This window comes from Calidris pugnax, unplaced genomic scaffold (genome assembly GCF_001431845.1).
Source record: "Calidris pugnax isolate Ruff unplaced genomic scaffold, ASM143184v1 scaffold21, whole genome shotgun sequence".
NCBI lineage: Eukaryota > Metazoa > Chordata > Aves > Charadriiformes > Scolopacidae > Calidris > Calidris pugnax.
The window spans coordinates 2,432,101-2,451,607 of record NW_015090770.1 but is presented as its reverse complement, the minus strand read 5'-3'; the positions used below and the strand labels follow the sequence as shown (position 1 = coordinate 2,451,607).

The 19,507-nt window shown below is 43.5% G+C and overlaps 1 protein-coding gene across 14 annotated transcripts in view; it reads left to right on the top strand.

The window, feature by feature from the left end:
• The window catches only part of KALRN (kalirin, RhoGEF kinase), a 546,132-nt gene that overhangs the window by 493,593 nt on the left and 33,032 nt on the right, over positions 1 to 19,507 (top strand). For 8 of the 14 annotated variants that reach the window (XM_014939255.1, XM_014939245.1, XM_014939189.1 and 5 more), the window contains 5 exons: positions 2,969 to 3,140; positions 7,418 to 7,656; positions 8,667 to 8,914; positions 12,160 to 12,283; positions 13,680 to 13,739. In XM_014939255.1, the coding sequence (XP_014794741.1) occupies positions 2,969 to 3,140; positions 7,418 to 7,656; positions 8,667 to 8,914; positions 12,160 to 12,283; positions 13,680 to 13,739 (843 nt within the window). Of the gene's footprint in view, positions 1 to 2,968; positions 3,141 to 7,417; positions 7,657 to 8,666; positions 8,915 to 9,801; positions 9,863 to 12,159; positions 12,284 to 12,522; positions 13,157 to 13,679; positions 13,743 to 19,507 lie in introns of those variants that run through there. The other 6 variants (XM_014939282.1, XM_014939271.1, XM_014939313.1 and 3 more) reach the window with 4 other exon arrangements.

The following is a 19,507-nucleotide window of genomic DNA, read 5'->3' as shown; positions in this document are numbered from 1 at the left end:
TCTTTAAAGATTATGGGGCTGGAACGAAAAGTAAAAACCACAAGTAACCAGGGAAAATACTTATCTATTTGTTTGTTTAAGGGGTCTTATGCTTGTTTAACAAATGCAAAGTTAATCTTTGGAATAATGAGTGAAGGTAAATGAATGCTAAACCTCTTCTGGTAGAACAGCCTTTGCTGTGCCTACAGAAAGAGCAAAGTCACTGGTTCATTTGAATGTCTTGATCGTTCAAAGCTGAGAAACCAGCCTGGGATTGATTTCCCTTTCAAAGATACAGGTTAAAAAGAGATGTGGGAGAATGCATTGTGTTTGCTTTAAATTTTGAATGGTACATGAATATGAAATAGAAGAGAACAATATCAGGTGAAATAAAGCATATTAACCATACATAACTAAACAAATCTATGATAAACAGCATATTTACTGAAATGAAGGCATCCTCCTGGCTGACAGAAACTGCAGCAATTACTGAAAAGCCTATATCCATTTGCAAGTCAGTGTATTTTAGAGTTTCCAAACAAATAATGGGTTATAAGGAAAAACCTAAAGTGTACAAATAAATAATTATCTTGATTTGGATGATCAGCTTTGATTTTTACTTATTGCTGATTTAAATTATTATTAAAATTGGAGATGGAAATAACATGAATCATTTCTACTTCAGTTTATTGTATGTATAACAATGAGGCTTTTATCTGCAGGAAACAATTCCTGAATTGTATATTGTAGATAAAGAGAGAAAAATAAATCTCTCCTAATGTCAATAAAATTAGCTTGCCTCAAGGGTACGAGTTGCTTTTCGAGTTAAACAGCCTATGAAAGTAATGCTGTTCCCACTGCCAGAGTTTAAAATTTTTTGTGTGATAATTTTCCAGTCCCTCTTTTCTTGCATTTGGCAAACAGCTCCTTCTCCTGTTGAGTGCCTGCAGCCAGCGTGGGATCCCCTGTGGCTCTGTGGGCATCTCCCCCACCACAGCGTGGAGCCTGTGTGCCAGCAGATCTCACACCCTGCCTCCCAGCCCCTACTTCAGCCCCCGGCTGCTGTAGCATTTCTCTCATGCTTTCACACAGAGATGAGCTGTGGCCTGCAATGGAGCAGGACCATTCCCCATAGCAGGACCATTCCCCGCCTCTCTGTGCCACGGGTGTCCTCACTTTGCAGTAGAACCTCAACCTGAGCTGAGTGACTCCCTGGAGAGAAGGCGTTCTGTCCAAAGGTGGCACATAAACAGGCTGCCTCATCACATGTCTTTCATAACCCTGCCCTAAAGGGAGGCATCCAGAAACTGCATCTGATCTGAGGTCATGAGCCACAGTTTGAGGAGGCTTTACGCTGTCAGCTAGGACCAAGTTTCTGACCTTGGTTCAAGTGCTGACATGATCCTGCTGGGCAGGTTGAACCCATCTTCACAACAGTTATCAGGACTGACTAACCATCTTTGGCTGGCTTTGATACCATCTGTGGTCATGGTTGTCCAGTTCTCTGGGAGACTCTTCCTGAGAGACGACTGGTCACATCCTGCCATGCAGCAGATGAACCTAGCCAGCACCGGACATCCCATTTCTTTGCTCTGTGTCACAGTCACTGCTGAGCACTGAGGTCTCTCCGTTAGAGTAAGAAGAGAATATGACTTCAAATGCAGCTGTTCTGGTCTGTCAGGGAGATGAGGCTCCCAAATATTGCTCTTCAAGGTCTGTCACACTTGGACTGTGATAGAAGCATCATCATGATGTCCTACATTAGCAAAGAACCCTTCTTTATGCAGTGAGGTAGTTAGTGTTCAGAAATAGCACATCCATTCTTGAATACTTCTCAGTTGGGTACCTTGCAGACTCTCAAAATACCTAAGTGGGTAGCCTTGGCAAATGCACCTCCAAGATGCACACAACTAGCAGGTTAGGGACTCTGACCTGTGAGTCTTTTTTCCTGGAGTCATGTGAGGATTGACTTGCTTGCTTTGACTATCAACCAGAGGAGCAAGAGCTCAGAACAAGAGGAAGACCACTGTCCAGGCTCACTGTCTGTCCCTTTCCTTGTCCCCATGTCAGAGGAGTTCCTGCCTATCCCTCAAATTTCACAGGGACCCCCAGGAGAGAAGGAAGAGTCTCCTTCCATCTTGAAGTTTGAACGCTGGCCAGTATTCAGATGTGGAGTGGATCTCTCCATACCTCGACAGATATTCAGAGCAGTTTGAGACAGACTTTTTCTAGATGGACGTCATTGCCTTAGTCTTCAGAGCTGTCTACTTTTGACATGAAGACACTCTTTTTTTGAAAGGCTATGCCAGCCAATTCTATTGGACTGGCACAGATATAAGTAGCTCAGGAAAAGTTGACGTTGTGGGTACATTTAAACAGAAGCCTCACGAGGGCAGGACAGCAGCTGAAATTGCCAACCGTGAGATCTCCAGAAAGAGTATCTGTGACTACAGGCAAGTGAAGTGATTGCACACAGATGACACTGTAATCTGCTAGAAATAAGATCTGTTGGAGCATCAAGGGAGAATTGCCTCTTTTTTGGGGTATATCCTTGTGCACAGTTCATTCCATTTTTAAAATACTTTAATGACTGAGACTTTCCCGTGGAGGAGAAGAAATGTAAACACTTATTTAGACTGGAGGAATGATAGACTTTATTAACATCTTAAGAGGAACATTTTAGCTCTATTTACGGGTTACAGTAAATTTTTAGCACATCAGTCAGGTCTGTGTTACCTTAAAATAGAAGTTGTAATTCAAGACAACGCAGGCGGGTGTCTGGTACATCTGTCAAGCTTTATTAAGCATCACATTTAATTTTAAGATTTATCTGCCTAATCTAGATGAGGCAAATTCTTCTGATTATGATCTGACAGTCCATTATTAGACTCAATTATTTTCAGGAACTTTTCACAACAGTTTTATTCTGATTCTTGAGTAATATTGACTCATGCTGCATGTAACACGTGCTTACCTTGCCTTGTTTCAGATGAACTACCTTATCATTGAAGAAAACGTGGACAATGATCCCTGCAAGTTTGCTCTAATGAGCCGGGAGACATCAGAGAGAGTCATCTTACAGGCAGCTAATCCAGAAATTCAGCAAGCTTGGGTACAGGACATCAACCAGGTCCTGGACACACAAAGAGATTTCCTAAATGGTATGTGCATGGTCTTTTCTCTGTTTCCCAAACTGTGACACTAAATGGGATGTAGAATCTTTGTGTCTTTGTTCCCTCTACAAGAAAAACATTTAGCAACTTCTTTTCATAAGGAGAATCCCAAGGGAAAAACTAGAGCCCAGTCTGCCTTGTCATTAAGCACTGGCTCAAGTGGTAGCAACAGAGTACATGGGAAAGAGTCCTCATAATTTACAGCTGGTCTTTGAAAAGAGACCACCTCAGTGCCACTGTACAGAGGTCTCTGTCCTTCCTGCAAGATCTGCCTAGTGGGAAGGTGAAGAATGGGAGAAGGGCCAGGCAAGCCTGATCTGAACTGCTGTGTGGCCCTGGAGGCCACCCTGAGAAGCTGCTGGAGCCCCACCTTGCATTAAAGACTGCTGGTTGTTTTGGCCTGGCTCCATTAACAGCATCTCACAGACTGGTTTTGGTAGCTTTCAGCTCTTTGCTGAAAGAGGTGGTGGGTCCCTGAGCAGTTGCATGCATCAGTCAGATTCATCTTCAGGTCTCAAGCCCCTCTTGTCAATGACATGCCTTGCGTGGTATTTTCATGCACAATTCTTTAAAATTGCTGGTTTCTGCAGCAGTGTACCACCTGGTGCTTTCCATTCTGCCACAAGATTTTAAATGTAATCCCTTCCCAAGACCACACTGAAGCCAGGTTGCCATTGTGTCTGCACAATATCTGCTGCTTGGCCAGAAAAAGGCGTATCCCCAGGAACCTCCTGTTCAACACCATCATGTGCTACAAGCTGAGGTCATGAGGTGCAACAAAGGCTGCCTCACCATCTACCCCTTTACAGGTCCAAACTCTGTGGAGAAGCCCCTGCTTTCAACAAAAACCAAAAGAGAGGGCAAGGAAACATCTGGGTTTCCTTCTCCTAGGAACCGTGGGAGCTGGGCATGAACAGGGGCCTTTCCAAAATGTCAGCTTTGCTTTAGGAATAGATTTAGGGTGGTTTGAAATAATATTTCAAATTAAAGCTGTGTTTCTAAAAAAAGAAACAAAGGCAAAAACCGCACATGAACAGCAAAAGTGTGGATTTTGAAAATAGAAATTAATCAAATTCAGTTAACAGTTTTAGCTTGTTCTCCCTCGTGATTGGATGAGGGAAAGAGGGGGAACAAGGGCTAGAGGAAAAATTTAAAACTAGTATATTTTTATTTCTTTGTTTGTAAGCAACAAAGTGGGAATAATTACTTTGGAAGCTTCCACAATTGTTTTGTTCTATTCATTTCAGCTTTTTTATTTTTAATTGAGCTTATATTAGACAAAAAGTTCTATATTTAAAAACTTAATACATTTTCAATAAGGAATCTTACTTGCTTGAATCAAAATGCTTTGGCTTGGCACAATCGGGTATTAGTGTTCTGTTTTGTGGATTTTTTGTTGCAAAATCTGAAGAGGCTCTTTCAGTTCACATCAAAACAAAAGTTCCCTTTTCTTCAACACCAAGATAAATTTTAATATTGCTCATTTTTACTTTTCAAAAGTTAACTGGGAAAGGGTTACAGACAAAAGCTGTTTATGAAAATTCAAAAAGCTATGGCTGATCTGATTCACATTCACTTGATACTGGAATTCCGTGACTTGGAATTGAAAGGGCTTCATACAACCCCTGGAAAATTATTCCTTAGAGACATTGGTGAGATGAGCAGCCTGAGTTCTCCAGTTTGACCAGTTGGTTCCAAAATTTGCCAGTTTTCTGTCGGTACAGTTGGCTTTGAATGAGGGTTTATTGAAATAAAAATAAGTTCACTAATGGTTAGCTACAGAAATTTTTTTAAACCTGTTGAGAACTCCACAGACACTACAGCAGGGGTTTTCTGTCCCTTCCACATCTTTCTTTATTGTTGTTTTATTTTTTATATATTACCTCCTATTCTCCCAGGACTTACTGCCCTGTGAGCCCCTTTTTCTACCAAAGCATCTTCAGAGCCCCTGTTTGGCCTGTCTTCTGTGAGGCCAGCAAGGAATTTGGGGGTTAGGAACATAATCATCCATATCTCTAAAGCTAGAAGTAAAAATAGATTTATATTAAAACACAAGCTTAAGGATTTACTTTAAACCTATAAATAAGATCCAAGAAAATGATATTGTATCCAGTAGAGCTTGTCCAGTCCAGAACAATTTAAGTGGCTTTTAGGATGTAATCTTATTGAGACTGACTAATCTTTAAATACGTTCTTTAGCTTTGCATTTCATTAAAGCGGATGTTTTCTGTCTTTAAAATCATATTAAATCCACACTGAGCCAATGCTGTGCAAACTTAATAACAAAATATTCCCTGTGAGTTCTTGCTCAAGCTGTCTCTGATTTTCTGTCTTCAGCAGGGAAGCCTTAAAGAGTACAGGGCTACGTACAAAGCATGCTATTTGCATCCACAGTTCCTAAATGTAAAATTTGGTGCAATTACACTGAAATATTCAAGCTTTTTATATTTTCCCTTGGAAAAGCAAAAGCTGCTAAGCTTGAGAAACAGACTGTGCACCAAATGATCAGCTATAGTGACTGTTCTTTCGTTTTGCTTTGAGAAGCAAGCTGCAAAGAAAATATGTCACTGCTGGATATAATTCATAAGGAAAATGCCATTGATCTGTACCTTTTTTAAAATCATGTTTTGTAGGGGGTTTGGGGAGAGAAAGAGAGAGTACACAAGTACGTGGACAGTGATTTTTGGCAGAAGCCTGTAAGAATACTAACAGATGTTGAACGGGAGGCTGGACGCCAGGCATCGCTGTGATAGTTAATGGTGGAATTAGTAGTCACAAGTGGACACTCAGCTAAATACCCTTTAAAAGCACAGAGTAGGGTAGATTGTTTTGAGCTAGATTGATAAGTATTCATCTGGGTCTTACTGCTAAAGACCTTGCAGCCTGATCTACTGCCTATACTAGAAATATGTCACCATCACTGTCAAAAATCACTGTCAAAGTTCTCCCCAACCTTCTGTCTCTTCAATGGCCAATCTGCAGCAGGACTAAACCATTTTCAGCTGCAGCTGAGGTAAGCGAGTGAAACTGGTAGTTACTGTGGCATAAATACAAATCATTTGTGTGACAGGGGTCACCACATAGTTTTTGGAGCCAGGTAATCTTCCAGATCACTACAAGTCTATTTTTGTGTCCTTTTGAAGAAAATGGTCATCTGACGTAGTCCTGCCTGTCTTAGGAAGGGGAATGCTAGAGAGTACGCTGAGTGGTGCTGAGCTTTTCTGTTTTTCTTTCCTTTTCCTCTTCTTGGGAAAGACATTCCTTCTGTTGTGGTTCCCTGGTTGGGCTGATGCTGTGACATTACGTCCTCCGTCTGCCTCTTGCTAGACTAGTCCCTCTGCATTCCAGTAGGTTTAGTCTGGTGCATGTACACAGTATTAACTGACTATAAATCATCCCTTAAAGCCACATGACATGCAAAAACCAAACCCATAGGTCTGGGGACAGTAGTCTGAGTCTAGCAAATCTGTTCCTTTCCCACTCACTGAGAGTCCCAGCCCTGATCCCTTCTCCTCCAAACATAACAAATTCTTTATTTCTTTATCATCTGGCATTTTTAACCTTCCTTTTCCCAGTGTAAGCTCACTCCGTGACTATGAAAAGTACACTCTCACAAGCAGACTTTTTTTTAAGGCTTACGAAGCTGTTAAACGTTGCTTGTGGGTATTTTCTGGAGAGGTCAGGACTGGTGGCATTAATGTCTTTGTGCCATCTATACTTCCTCACTTGCTGGTCATTTCCAGCAGTTTCCTTGAACCAAAGTAGTTAATACAGAAAGCACAGAGAGAGCCAAGTTGCAGTGCATCATGTCTGATGCACTGTCTTGGGAATACACAAATGAGATTTATGGGTCTTGACCTGTGTTTTCTGGTGATAGCAAAATTCACTGTGAGCGAGCTGTGCGTCTCTGATTCAGGCTCTCATTTATTGTGACTACAGGAGGTGATTAATTTGTGCAGTTTCAAAGAAAACGAATGCAATTGTGTATGCTTTGAATGGCAAATATTGTAGCCCGCTGTGGTGGTTCGAGAAGCTGTTCCTCACAGTAGCATGGGGTGCTGTGTTTGGTTGATGGGCAGTACAACGCAAAATGCTTGCGTTTCTGTCTGGCCATGAACACAATACGTGTTTCCATGGGTGGCATCTGCTGTTCCTGTTTGGTTTGCAACTTATGTGTCTGTCCTGATTGAATCACCCCCCAAGCTCTCTGCAGCCCTTTGCAATGTCCCTGAAAGCCTATCACTAATTCTTGTCCTCTTTTGCAGCGCTACAGTCGCCCATAGAGTACCAACGCAAAGAAAGTAGCTCAGCAGTGCTGAGGCCCCAGACCGGTAGGGTCCCTCAGCCCAACAGCAGACCCTATTCTTCTGTTCCAGTAGGGTCTGAGAAGCCTTTGAAGGCTACAAGCCGTAACCCATCTCTCCCACCCCTGAAGATATCTACCTCCAACGGCAGCACAGGGTATGAACACTCACAGCCCGGAGACAAGTATGAACAAAGCAAGGTACCCAGCTCATCTGATAAAACATGATCTCATAACTCATTTCTTATACCATAGACCATCTGCGAAGTTAGCTTTAATTGTCAGCTAACCAGGCCAACAGGAATCTGCAGCAATGGTGTAAAATGTGATTTGGGATTTAAACAGAGACTGCGGAAGTTCTGGTGTCCGGGCAGGTGGCACTTCAGCTGGGAAACGGAGACAGAGCCTGACCCTGGAGCCCTGATCCCGGTGTTTTTCAGGGCATTCTGTTTGCAGACCTGGTGAACTCAATACCCATGCGCTGTCCTGGCAGCAGCAACATTCAGGCTTCTGAAGGGGTTGAATTCAGAACCTGAATTCCTGAAGAGGTCTGCTCTGATGGTATAGAAGAGTTTAGACCTTTTCCCATGTAACAGCTCGCAGGGTGTCAGTTGAAGGTTATAATTTGGGTGCCCGTGCACTGCACACAAACCACCAAAGAGTCAGCAACCATCAGCAGTGCTTGGACCCTGCTGCTGGCTGCGGTTGACCAAAGCCACTTTCCAATCTGACCTATATTTAAGATCACGAGATGTGCGAGTATTCATTCATCTTCTAACATTGAGCCTTTGTTGGTCTTTGCCCCGATTTGGCTCGGCACAGATCGTTCTTCTGTGACACCACTCAAATGAGAACGTGGCTGGGGCACCGTTGCTGGCAGCTGTGAAATTTAATATGAAATAGGAGGCTGGTTTGTATCAGATTACGGCCGCCTTTCAGATCCTAAAAACCCTTGTCTACCCATGTGAACTTGAAGTGTTTTGTGTCTTGTTCCCCAGTGCATTTAATATGAAATAGGAGGCTGGTTTGTATCAGATTACGGCCGCCTTTCAGATCCTAAAAACCCTTTTCTACCCATGTGAACTTGAAGTGCTTTGTGTCTTGTTCCCCGGTACAGTTAGGCTGGAAATGAAGTGGTGGGATTGCTGCTGGAAAAGCCAGGTTCCTCAGCACCACCTGGTCACCGGTTTCTGTTGTGTCCCTTTTCACAGACTGATTTAGGGGGGTGCAATGGAACCTCTTCCATGGTGGTGATTAAAGATTACTATGCACTGAAGGAGGATGAGATCTGTGTGAATCAAGGAGAGGTGGTGCAGATCCTTGCTATCAACCAGCAGAACATGTTCCTGGTGTACCAGCCTGCAAACGACCACTCTCCGGCCGCTGAAGGATGGATCCCCGGCAATATCTTGGCTCCCCTCACTAAATCCACCACAGATAATAGCGACGGAAGCATCAAGTAAGTGCCATGTTGGCTTCGCTGGGAGCACTATGTGGATTTTTTGAGGAAAAAAATAAATGAATAAAAATAAACAAACCCAAATGGTAGGGAATTCCTGCTGATTTTTATCTACAGTGCCATTGGAACAAGATGAGTTGTCAATCCTCAGCGTCGGGCAGCCGTGGTGGATAGCTTGGGTTTTCTTATTTTCGTTTTGTGGGGGGTTTGTTTCTATTTTGGAGAGAAATAAAAACATAAATGGTTAAAGATATGTTTTACGTTATACCATTTTACACCAACATGGACCTGCTTGGACTGGACTTATATTTATGTTGTATTAAGTTACTAATCTATATATTGGTTATAACAGCTTCTAGCAAAAAAAAAAAAAAAAAAAAAACTACCAAAAAATCCAGGCCCCGTGTTGGACTGAGGTTCGCTTCTCAAGGAGGAGAGATTTTGTTGTCTATGGCAATTTCCTTGTACAGCCTGTATCTTTTTTTTTTTTTAATTTTATTTTGTTTTGGTTTGGGTTTTTTTTTCTGTTTGCAGTAACTTTTGTAATATATTTTTTTGGTTTGCAAGACCCCCATCCAAGTACATTCCTGTATAAAGTATTTTGCACTATTTAAAAAAAAAAGAAAAGAAACAAACTCATATTGATGAAGTCAGGTTGTGCAATATAATGGATAGTCGCAATGTTCATCATTGTACCTGTAATGTAACTAATTTTAAATGTACTATTTTAAATATGTAAAATAAATTTTCACCATGAGCATGTTTTAAAGAGGTAAAAGAACTAGTTTGACCCTTTTTTGGTTTTGTTTTGGTTTTTTTTTGTTTATAACATTTTGTTGCTTATTTAACAAATGTGTGGATATATATTTTTCTTTTCTGATTTTTAGAAATTTGTCAGTCTGAAATGACTAATGCAAGAAAGTGGTTTTTTGGTATTAAATACAGAAGGTACAACCCTCTTTTCAGTAATACCTGTTGATTTCTTTTAACATCTAAAATGACTAGATGGTAATGCATGATGTATGCTACAAGCTGTGTTACCTCACACGAGTACCTCGAGGCGCAGAACTGAACACGAGGAAAGATTTTGTGACAGATTCACTAAAAATAATAATTCGATCTCTGCTGCAGTTTCAGCTAAGAGAAATGATGGCTTTACCTGTCAGTCAGTAGTGAATGCTACTATGAATTGCATGTTAAGCCGAAGGAATGGCTTAGCACGTCTCTTGCACACCCACCACGGCCGTTCCCGGGTTCCTCTCTAACCACGATACACAACCACTTGCCCTTAACGTTCATCCACGGCACCAGGCTCCTGGTGAAGACTCTGATTTCACGGCAGCTGTACAGTCAAATTCTGCATCAATTTATGCAGTCGGATGAACTGTGGCCAGGAAGGCGTAACAACATTAAAAGACTCTTCTCTCTTTCTCCCCGCAGTGAGATTTAGTCTTAAATCATGTTTTCAGACTCAAACCAACCCTGAAACCAAAAAGTTGTTTGAGTACTAGAAGTCCTATGGTTAAAAAATGACCTGGAGCTAGTGTCATCTTTAGCTTTGTCTAGTCTGCCAGATCATATTGACTAATTAGTATAAGTAACAAAACTGTTTCTTCCGTTGACAAATACTGTACACAAACTATGTGGTCTATCCAGTAGTGTTGGCAACATTCACCAGTAGGTCAGGGAGTCCATCAGCCATGCCCTTGACTCTTACCTCGTATCTTAAAGGAAAACGTAGCAGTCCTGACATGTTGGATAACTTCCCCTGCTCTGCACGTCTAATTTGGACCTTCTCCAGAAACGCCCAAATACCAGGCAGCACTCACTGCCTGGCCAGGACGTGCAGGGTGCTCTGGTGCTCAAAGATCTGTGCCCATACCAGCTGCTGGCCGTGGAGACACTAATCCTGGTTGCAAAAACAGTCGATACGACCTAGTTCAGTCTCGTGTCAGCGGCAGCCAGCTGTTGGGAGGCTATTAGCTTACCTTTTTTATTTATTTTAGTTTGCACTATTGTACAGCTCCCATCAGGTGCTGAAGTAGAACCAAAAAACCTCTTAGGAATGAGGCGCAGTGTTGGTGGGGGAGCGTCGGCTGTGTGGGGCGTCCCTCGAGTCCTACCTCGCTAACATACTGCGTTTTATTGGCATCGCAGGTGATCGTGGGATTACATGCAACTTGCTTTGTAAAATGTGTCAAGGTACTGTAGACATGACATGTGCCAAACATTGGGCTTAAACATGCAAATCGAATTTGCATGACTTAGAGGTGGGCAGATGCTTGGAACCTGGATCCCAGCTCATCACACTGCTGTTTTGAGAGCTTTCTGCTTTGGACAACATACCCCCTTCCCCAGATTTCCCCCAAACCTGTCCACTGTTTAAACCAAATGAAATCCATATTAAAAATGGTTTTGTTTTTTTTTTCTCTTAATTTTTTTTATGTCTGCTTTGATATGCAATTTCTGTTTTCAACATGGCATTGCTCTTACAAAGGGTGACATGGTCTATTATGGTTTTTTTCCAAGAGTAAGGTCACAGGAACAGTTACGAGGGGTGAAAAGTGTTCTGGAAATTGTGCCTGCTGTGATGCTAGCCCAAAACCATGGGCTGACCAGTGCCCTCTCTAACCGGATTGGCAAAATCAAATGGGAAATTCTGGGTCTTGAGGGGCACAGCATTCTAGGAAATTACTTATCTCTTGGAAAGTTTATGATGTAGCTCCTGTTTCTTGAGCTATTCAAGTTCTGAGCAACGTGTAGGGAGCAACACCTTGAAACTCTTAATTATTTTTTTTCTTTGCTCTACTGAGTAATCTGTTAAGACCGTTCTCCTGTATTTACATTTGTTTCACTGCTTTTAACCAACAAGACTGAGGACTGAATTGACCTAATTGACCTTTTAACTGGAACAAAAGTAAAATAAATTTCTATTTGTGGCAATGCAGACAAAAGTCCCAGAAACCAGATGACCAAGTTTTAGTTGCCTGCTTCCATCACGGGCATATTTTTCCTGCTCCATGCATTTAAACAGCGAGTGTGGCGCAACATCTGCTTCGCAGAACCGTTGGGTTTGGGGTTTAACTCCAACTCTCATTGCTCAGATTGAGATAGGCGTGTTGCCGGTGGCTTTCACCTTCTAGGGAATTGCAGTACTCGCAAATGTGGATGCTGGTTCCCCTTTCCAAAATCCTTCCTTCCTGCTATGATTTGCCGTTTGATTGCTGCGTTTTTTGGTACAACAGGAAGTCATGTTCATGGCATACCCTGCGCATGAGAAAGCGGGCGGAAAAGGAGAGCAGTGGCAAAAATGAAGCCAATGGGCCACGTAAATCCAAGGATATTCTGGGGAACAAAGTCTCTGTTAAAGTGAGTAAGGCCATCTGAAAGCTGTGTGCTGCTCTCCTGCTTCCCATCCTTTTCACCCCCTAGAGCATCCTCTCCTGAGAGAGGGAGGGGGCGGCGATTTTGGGTTTGTTTTCTGTGGTTTTTTTCTTGTTTTTTTTCTACTTTAGTTATCTTTTTTTCTTTTTTTTTTTTTTTTTTTTTTTTTTTTTTTTTCTTTTTTTTTTTTTTTTTTTTTTTTTTTTTTTTTTTTTTTTTTGTAGTATCCATTTTAGCAGGATTTTTGCATGCAAGATAAAATGCAGCCTTTGTTTTTCGTTTTCTTTTTCCTGGCATCCCACATGCAAGTAAGTAATCTTTAAAAAGAACTCCAACTCCACAGGTCATTAGATAACTGTTCTTAAAATTGGGAGAGTAGTGATTTCCTGACCTCTGAGTGAGCCCAATCTGCAGCTCCATCAGAGCAGCTGCAGCCATGAGAAAACCATTGGGTGAAGCAACGGCCTTACTGAAGCTGATGAGTTTTCTTTAGGCCAATATTTCACCACATCTTAAGATAAGGGGTTCTCAACCTTGAGACGCTTAAGATTTTTGGTCTGGGGAGATGGTCTCCGTGACCTTTTTCTTTCCACCTGATCAGACAGGGAGGAGATGCTGACTCAGTCTTGCCAGGAGAGGGTCTCCTGTGTGTCTGTGTGTGTGTGTCTGTGCGTCTGTGTCTGTCTCTCTCTCTCTGAGATCTCCCGGTATGGAAAAGGTTGAGAACTGTGGGGTTAAGCTCCATCTTCTGCTCTGGGTGCCCGACTACTGTGCTCCAGTTTGGAGGATCCACCCCTATAAACCGACCATGAGGCCTGCTCAGGACTAATCTGGGGCTTTCCCTCCCGACAGAGGCAAGCAAACACTTGGTGGGATTTTGACACAACCAAAGCCCAGGAAAGCACTTGAGCATGTCCTTTGGATCCACCCCACTGCGGGAAGAGCCCGTGATTAAGTGTTTTCCTTTGCAGAGGCTTTCAGTCTTGTAAGCCTCCTGCAACAGCCATGGCATGTGCGAAGGGAGGGACCCTGCCACTGCCCCCCCCTGCACAGCCACCCCGCCATCAGCCGGGGAAGGACTGAGCCTGGGGCAAGTGGTTGCTCCAGCATGGTGGCCACAGTTCTTCCTCCTGCCGCTTCCTCGCTGTTTTTATTACCTGACCGACTTTGCGGAATCACTGCCTCTTTGCCAAAAGCATGTCTTTGCCTTTCCTTCCCCTGTTTTGTTGTTGGTTTGGGTTTTGTTTGGTTTTTTAGAGCATTTTCTGTACTGTTACCCATTTCCATGCTGCTCACAACCCCTGTGCTGCTCTGCCCTGTCTAACCAATCTCTCTTCTAATCTCTTGTTCTCTTTCTTCCTCTTCATGCTGCCAAAACAAGGAGACAAACAGCTCAGAGGAATCAGAGTGTGATGACCTTGACCCCAATACTAGCATGGAGGTAGAGACAATCATCCTTGTGATTTTGCTTTTATTTTTCTTTCCAAGAACTTGTGCCCGTTTTGAAATGTCTTTGCTGAAAGGGGAGCTGATGGGTCCATATGGCTCCTGGACGTATGTGCCAATTAAGTGTGAGTCGCACAAAGCACCAATTCTGGTTTTGCCAAGAGGTGAACTGGAGTTGGGGCTGCCTTTGTGATGGGAGCAGTGGAGGATGCTGAGGGACAAGCTCCTGTGGAGCTGGAGGTTCACATAGCCACCAGCAGCCACTCTTTCCCACCTAGGACCTCATTCAGCAAAAGGACAATGCATGCATGTCAACTGCCCATTAATGTGGCAGCTTTCTGTGTTAAAAACACCCCTTATCTTGACAATAGATGCTGAGCTGTTGTTCAGGCTGGTGTTATATAAATCACTGGAGCAAATGTTGCTGTAGCACAACTAGTGCTTTAAATTATCTAGGAGATCAGAAGAGACACCCTTTCTTTTTTCACCTAGCCCAGTGGGAAATTGTATTTCTTTAAAGGTACTGAAGGAGAATGGTAAAACTGGTTGGGTGAAGGTACCCGTATCACAGACAAGGCTGATGCAAATAGATGGACCCAAATTATGATACATTACACTATTTTTCCAGTGTGAAGCCACCAATCCTGGTGGAGTGACTGGGACATGGCTTGTTGAGAGAGCCTGAAGGAACTTAAAATCCTAAGAGTTAAATACCAGCTTCTCCTCAATTAATATCTTGCAGGACCCATTTTTTTTCTGCGTATAGTGACCAGAGCAAGCATTTGTATACATTGTACCAAGGCTGAAAGAGCTTCCTATTGAAACAGGCAAGGACAAGGTTCAGAGAGAAATAAGTTGTTTTGCAGAGATGACAAGGCAGGTCACTGGAGAACAGGGAGATCTGTGTGACCTAGGAGCTCCCCAGGATGCTGTTGGCCAGGCTGTGCTCTAAACAGCCCTCAAAAAAAACCTGATCTTACTCCTGGAGGGAGAAAAAAAATAAAAGAGGGAGAAGCATATTGAGCTGCACCACCTCAGCATCTAACCTGAGGCTCTCTTTTATTTTAATTGTGTTGGCGCAAATAAACACATCTTCAAGAAGGGGAATGTACTGAAGGAAAGCTTTTGACCCAGCCGGCAGCGCAAATAAACACATCTTCAAGAAGGGGAAGTTTACTAAAGGAAAGCTTTTGACCCAGCCAATGTCCTGGAGATTGAATGAATGGTTCTTACTGCTAAAGTCACATTATTCTCAGGAGTGTGTTTGCATTTTCAAAGAGCATTTTGCCAATCACAGGTAACAACTGGATGTATTTGTTACAGGGCAAATTAGAAGGTTATTGCACATAAGTCTGTGCAAGCTTTAGATCACTGGGAATTGACCTGTGGAGTAAAACGTCGCTGAGATACAGGTGTAATGTGAGAGCTGGGTGAGAATCACCGTTCTTCTTGCAGAGGATTTCTGTCTTTTGACTTTGCTCAATAGGAAGAAAAATAGATGTTTTAAGATAAAACGTCGCTGAGATACAGGTGTAATGTGCAGAGCTGGGTGAGAATCACCGTTCCTTTTGCAGAGGATTTCTATCTTTAGACTTTGCTCAATAGGAGGAAAAACAGTTGTTTTGTCAGTGGAAGGTATCTGAGTCCATACACTCTCAGCATTTCTAGTCATCTCTGGCATGCTCCATATGGGTCTTTTTGTTTGATTTGGGTTTTTTACCATGGTACAGTCTACTTTTCTTGCCTGCTCCTCAATTCAGGAGGTAAGACCCTTTCTATTTAAATCAAAAGACACTAATTTGGAAGTCTTAGCTATGGTGTGGATCTCCTATTAGAGGAGTCACTGTGTGCCTGATGTATGACTTGATTTACGCTCAGAAACCCCGTCCTGCATCTCCCAAGTCACTTACTGGAGATGCCAGCATCACTGCACCGCACTGCAGAACCCAGGAGCCTCAATGTTCCTCGTGGCTTGGAAAGCTCAAGTCTGCTTCTGAGCAAAGCTCTTTGGGGCTGAGCAAATGTTTACAATGGCAAAGGGGCAGAAAATAAGAGTGCAGGTGTGCTTGTGATTTACTATGGCCACACTGCCCTGCAAGGAGCACCATGGCCCTTCCTTTCTGCTGGTTTCAGTACATCTACAGCCTGGAGTTGAGCGTGGTCGGCTCGTTGGTCCAGCTAAGAAGTATTGGGGGGAGGGAGAGCTGATACACAGCATAAACTAAAGAAAATCATCCAGAGGGAGCAGGACAAGGGCGGGCTCATAAAATGCTCATGAAGTCCTAGAAGCAGCCATGAGGAAGACTAGTTCTGTAAAGGTCTGGGATATTCACTACTGGAAGCCACAGTTGTTCTCCCTTTCCCTTCATTATGAGTGTTTTGATGTTCCTTTTCAAATATAATATGAGAAATTAACTGCATCAAGGCCTTGAAAGCTAAAGTCTTTTCTCATTAAAACAGAATGAAGACAAGCTACTTCTACCACCAGAGCCTGGTTGAGGACTCTATCGGGTCTTTTAGGCTTTGTGTCCTAGGCTGAAATAATTGCTAAACAGCTGTGCTACCCCTCCACCCAACCTGTCTGTGTGGTGAAAATCAGCATTTCACCTGGTTTTCCTTTCTCTACTCCACACAGTACATCCCACCAGAGCCACTCACAAGCTCCCAAGTAAGCCAGGGACAGCAGGACAGGCCACTCAAGAAGGGGAAAGACCTTATCTTCACCCAGAGCTCAGCTTATGATGGATTTTATAGACCCTGGGAGTGCTGGTAGGAGGGCTGTGTCCTGGCCATCAACATTTAGTTGCATGAGGCCCCACCTGTGTCATTAAGGCAGAGTCGTCTGTAGCTGTAATTAGAGCCAGTTAATAACAGGGCAAGTCACCTGGTTTCTCTTATAAGACTGTCACCCCTGACTTCCCTCTTCCTCCCATCGTGCATGAGAACACGCACCCAGTGCTGGAATAGAGAGAAGTCTCTAAATGTAAAGCAGACATAATAATTACTTGGAATTATTAATTACTTGGAATAATTAATTACTTGGGAATTTTGGTGTACTTTACCTCCAGCCTACTCACTGCACAAGAAGTCGGTAAGCCGGTTGTTGTATCCATGCAGCCCCACAGCTGCTGTGGTCTTTCAGCTCTAGCTTTGCTTGCTGTTTATAGATACCATGTATCTGTTCAGTAGATTCCAGATTTCTGAAGCACTTTGCCTTTGTTTCAAGGGGAAACACGGGCAGGAGGAGATAAGGAGAACATGTATAGTGAGAGTGGGAAACTGAAGTTCTGGGTGGCTGTTTTAAAGAGCTAAAATGCCTTTACTGTGTTTTTGCCCACACAGGAGCAGGCTGGCCCTGGAGAACTTTCCATTTGTTGTAACTTTGACTGGAAATATTTCCTCTTGGTGGCTGTTTATTTTTTCTTTGTTTATTAATACATAATGAAAGTGCATAAGGATGGAAATGAAATTTGGCATTTTTTCCTCTAGTTTTCCGCTTTGTGTTGTTGTTTCATGAAACAGAAGGTGCAGACCTGGCATGTGAGCTTGGAGGCAGGTGCTTTGGGAGCCTGTGTAGCCATGTGAGCCGTAGGAGTAACCTATATTTAAGAAAGATTGGAGACTCCCTTCCCACACGCTTGTAGTTAATTGCACAGGGACAGGCAACTCCACTTCTGGGAAGGTGTATGCCCTTGTGAATCAGTAAATATCATCCACACCCAAGTCTGGGGTCCTGGACAATGACACAACTAATTGTCCTCCAATTCTGTGTCGTAACATCTCATGGGGTTTCGATACTGCTGACGGGGTCATAAGTCAACTGTGCAGATCCCATTGGGCTACCTCTCTTGTCTGAGTGAATGTCCTTCCAGCAGTCAGAAGACCTGACTTAGCTAAACCTTGCTCAGTTCAGCAGCAGCTCTTCCAGGCTTTGGGGTGGACCTCACATGTAGGGATCTGACGCGGCTCCAGACATCTTGGTTGGCACAGCGTGACTCCAACTGCAGTGTGTTACAAGTAATCCTGACTAACACACAACTGTCACCACGTGTCTAGTGTGTGTTCCACTTTCTTAGCTGTGCACAGGAGAGATGAAGTCCAGGCCCACCCCAAGTCAGTGGAAGTGCCATCATTAGATTAGTGAGCTGGGCTGTGGCCAAAATACTTCAGTTGGGCTTCATCATCTATTTTTTTTCAGTTATGACATTTTAGCATGTTAAGAACTACTCAGAGACACTTAGAGCAAGATAAGCACTAGGAAACATCCTGTAGGGAAGAATATTGTGTTAGCACCCCCACGGTCCAAGTCGTTGAATAAGTAATGGTTTGGTGGATACAGCATTGGCTCCAAGTCAACACTCAGCTCAGGCCAAGAATTCCCAAGTGCTTTTGGTGAATTCCTTCACCCCCTGCCTTAAGTCGTCCTTTTCTAGAGCAGACAAGAATTCCCAAGTGCTTTTGGTGAATTCCGTCACCCCCGCCTTGAGTTGTCCTTCTCTAGAGCAGGTCTAACATACTCTTTAGGTGAGATATCCTACAATACTGGTAAGAAAGCCTTTCCTGGCCTGTTGCCACAGTATAAATGAGTACAGTCCTGAGAACCTCCCGTGTTTCCCTGGGGTGGTGTCCAGGGGTGACACCGCTGTCCTGCTGCCTGGAGTGGGCAGGGATTGCTGAGACTGACCAGGAAGGTGGCTCATCAGGTATGACATAGCCTGAGCTAGCAGCACAGGAGCAGTGGTTTAGCTTTTGGAAGAGGAAGAAGTGACCTACTTCATCTGCAGGGCGCGGGTAGAATGCTACAATGTGGTGCCTGGAGTACCAGGGACATCCCACAGCTATGGCTGTTGAAGGGCACCAGCCATTAGGGCCTCACAGCAAGAGCACAACAAGGACAAGAGGACTTCTGCTTTGCACAGATTCATGTACAACAGTCAGCACCTCTTGTGGCTTCTCCATCCGTCTCAAAGGTAGCTGAGACCTCCATGTGGGATGCCAGAAGACATCCCCCATCCCCACCAAAAGGCTGATGCAATGGGAGATTAATCAGATACCATTCTCCCATTTTAAATGATATTTTCCCTTTGGTAGCATCTATCCAGGATCCTTATTTTTGCCCTTTATCAGGAAATTTTTCCTGTTAATATTTCTTTTTTGGGGGAGCAGAGGCTGGTGACATTGTGAGCTTGTCCTCCCGAAAGTCTCCAAGTAGAAGTTGACTTAGAGATGGATCTTTTCCTACAAATTAGAATTGGCTTAATTCCTCTGTAGGTCATTGCATTCTTTTCTGAGACTCGGTATTTTTTTAAAATTATTTTTTTTGAGTGAGGGAGCAAGGAGCACGCTGCTGACTCTGCTGCCAACATGTGCAAATGCGTCAGTATTTTATTTTAACTGGGTGATCAACAGGCGAGATGGAGTGTTTACAAAATGCTGAGCTGCTTGTGTTGGAGTAAACATGCCCTCTGCTGTTTAGATAAAGCGTGGGTCCTGTTACAGAGGGCTGGGTTTGCAGCCTAGCCCTGTGCTTCCAGAGGGAAAAAATATTCTCACTCCTGTTTTTGATGAACTCCCTTAAAATGGGACTGAAATGTGGCATTGGAAAAATATGGGTGTCCACTGGGCCCTTGTGTGCATCGCGTGTGGCTGGGCTGGGCTCAGGCCTCCTCCAGGGAAGTGAGTTGGGGCATGGTGATGGAGAGGGAAACCCTGGCCAAGGCGAGAGCCAGAAGGCATGCAGAGCATCTCGGGGCTGGCCGTTGG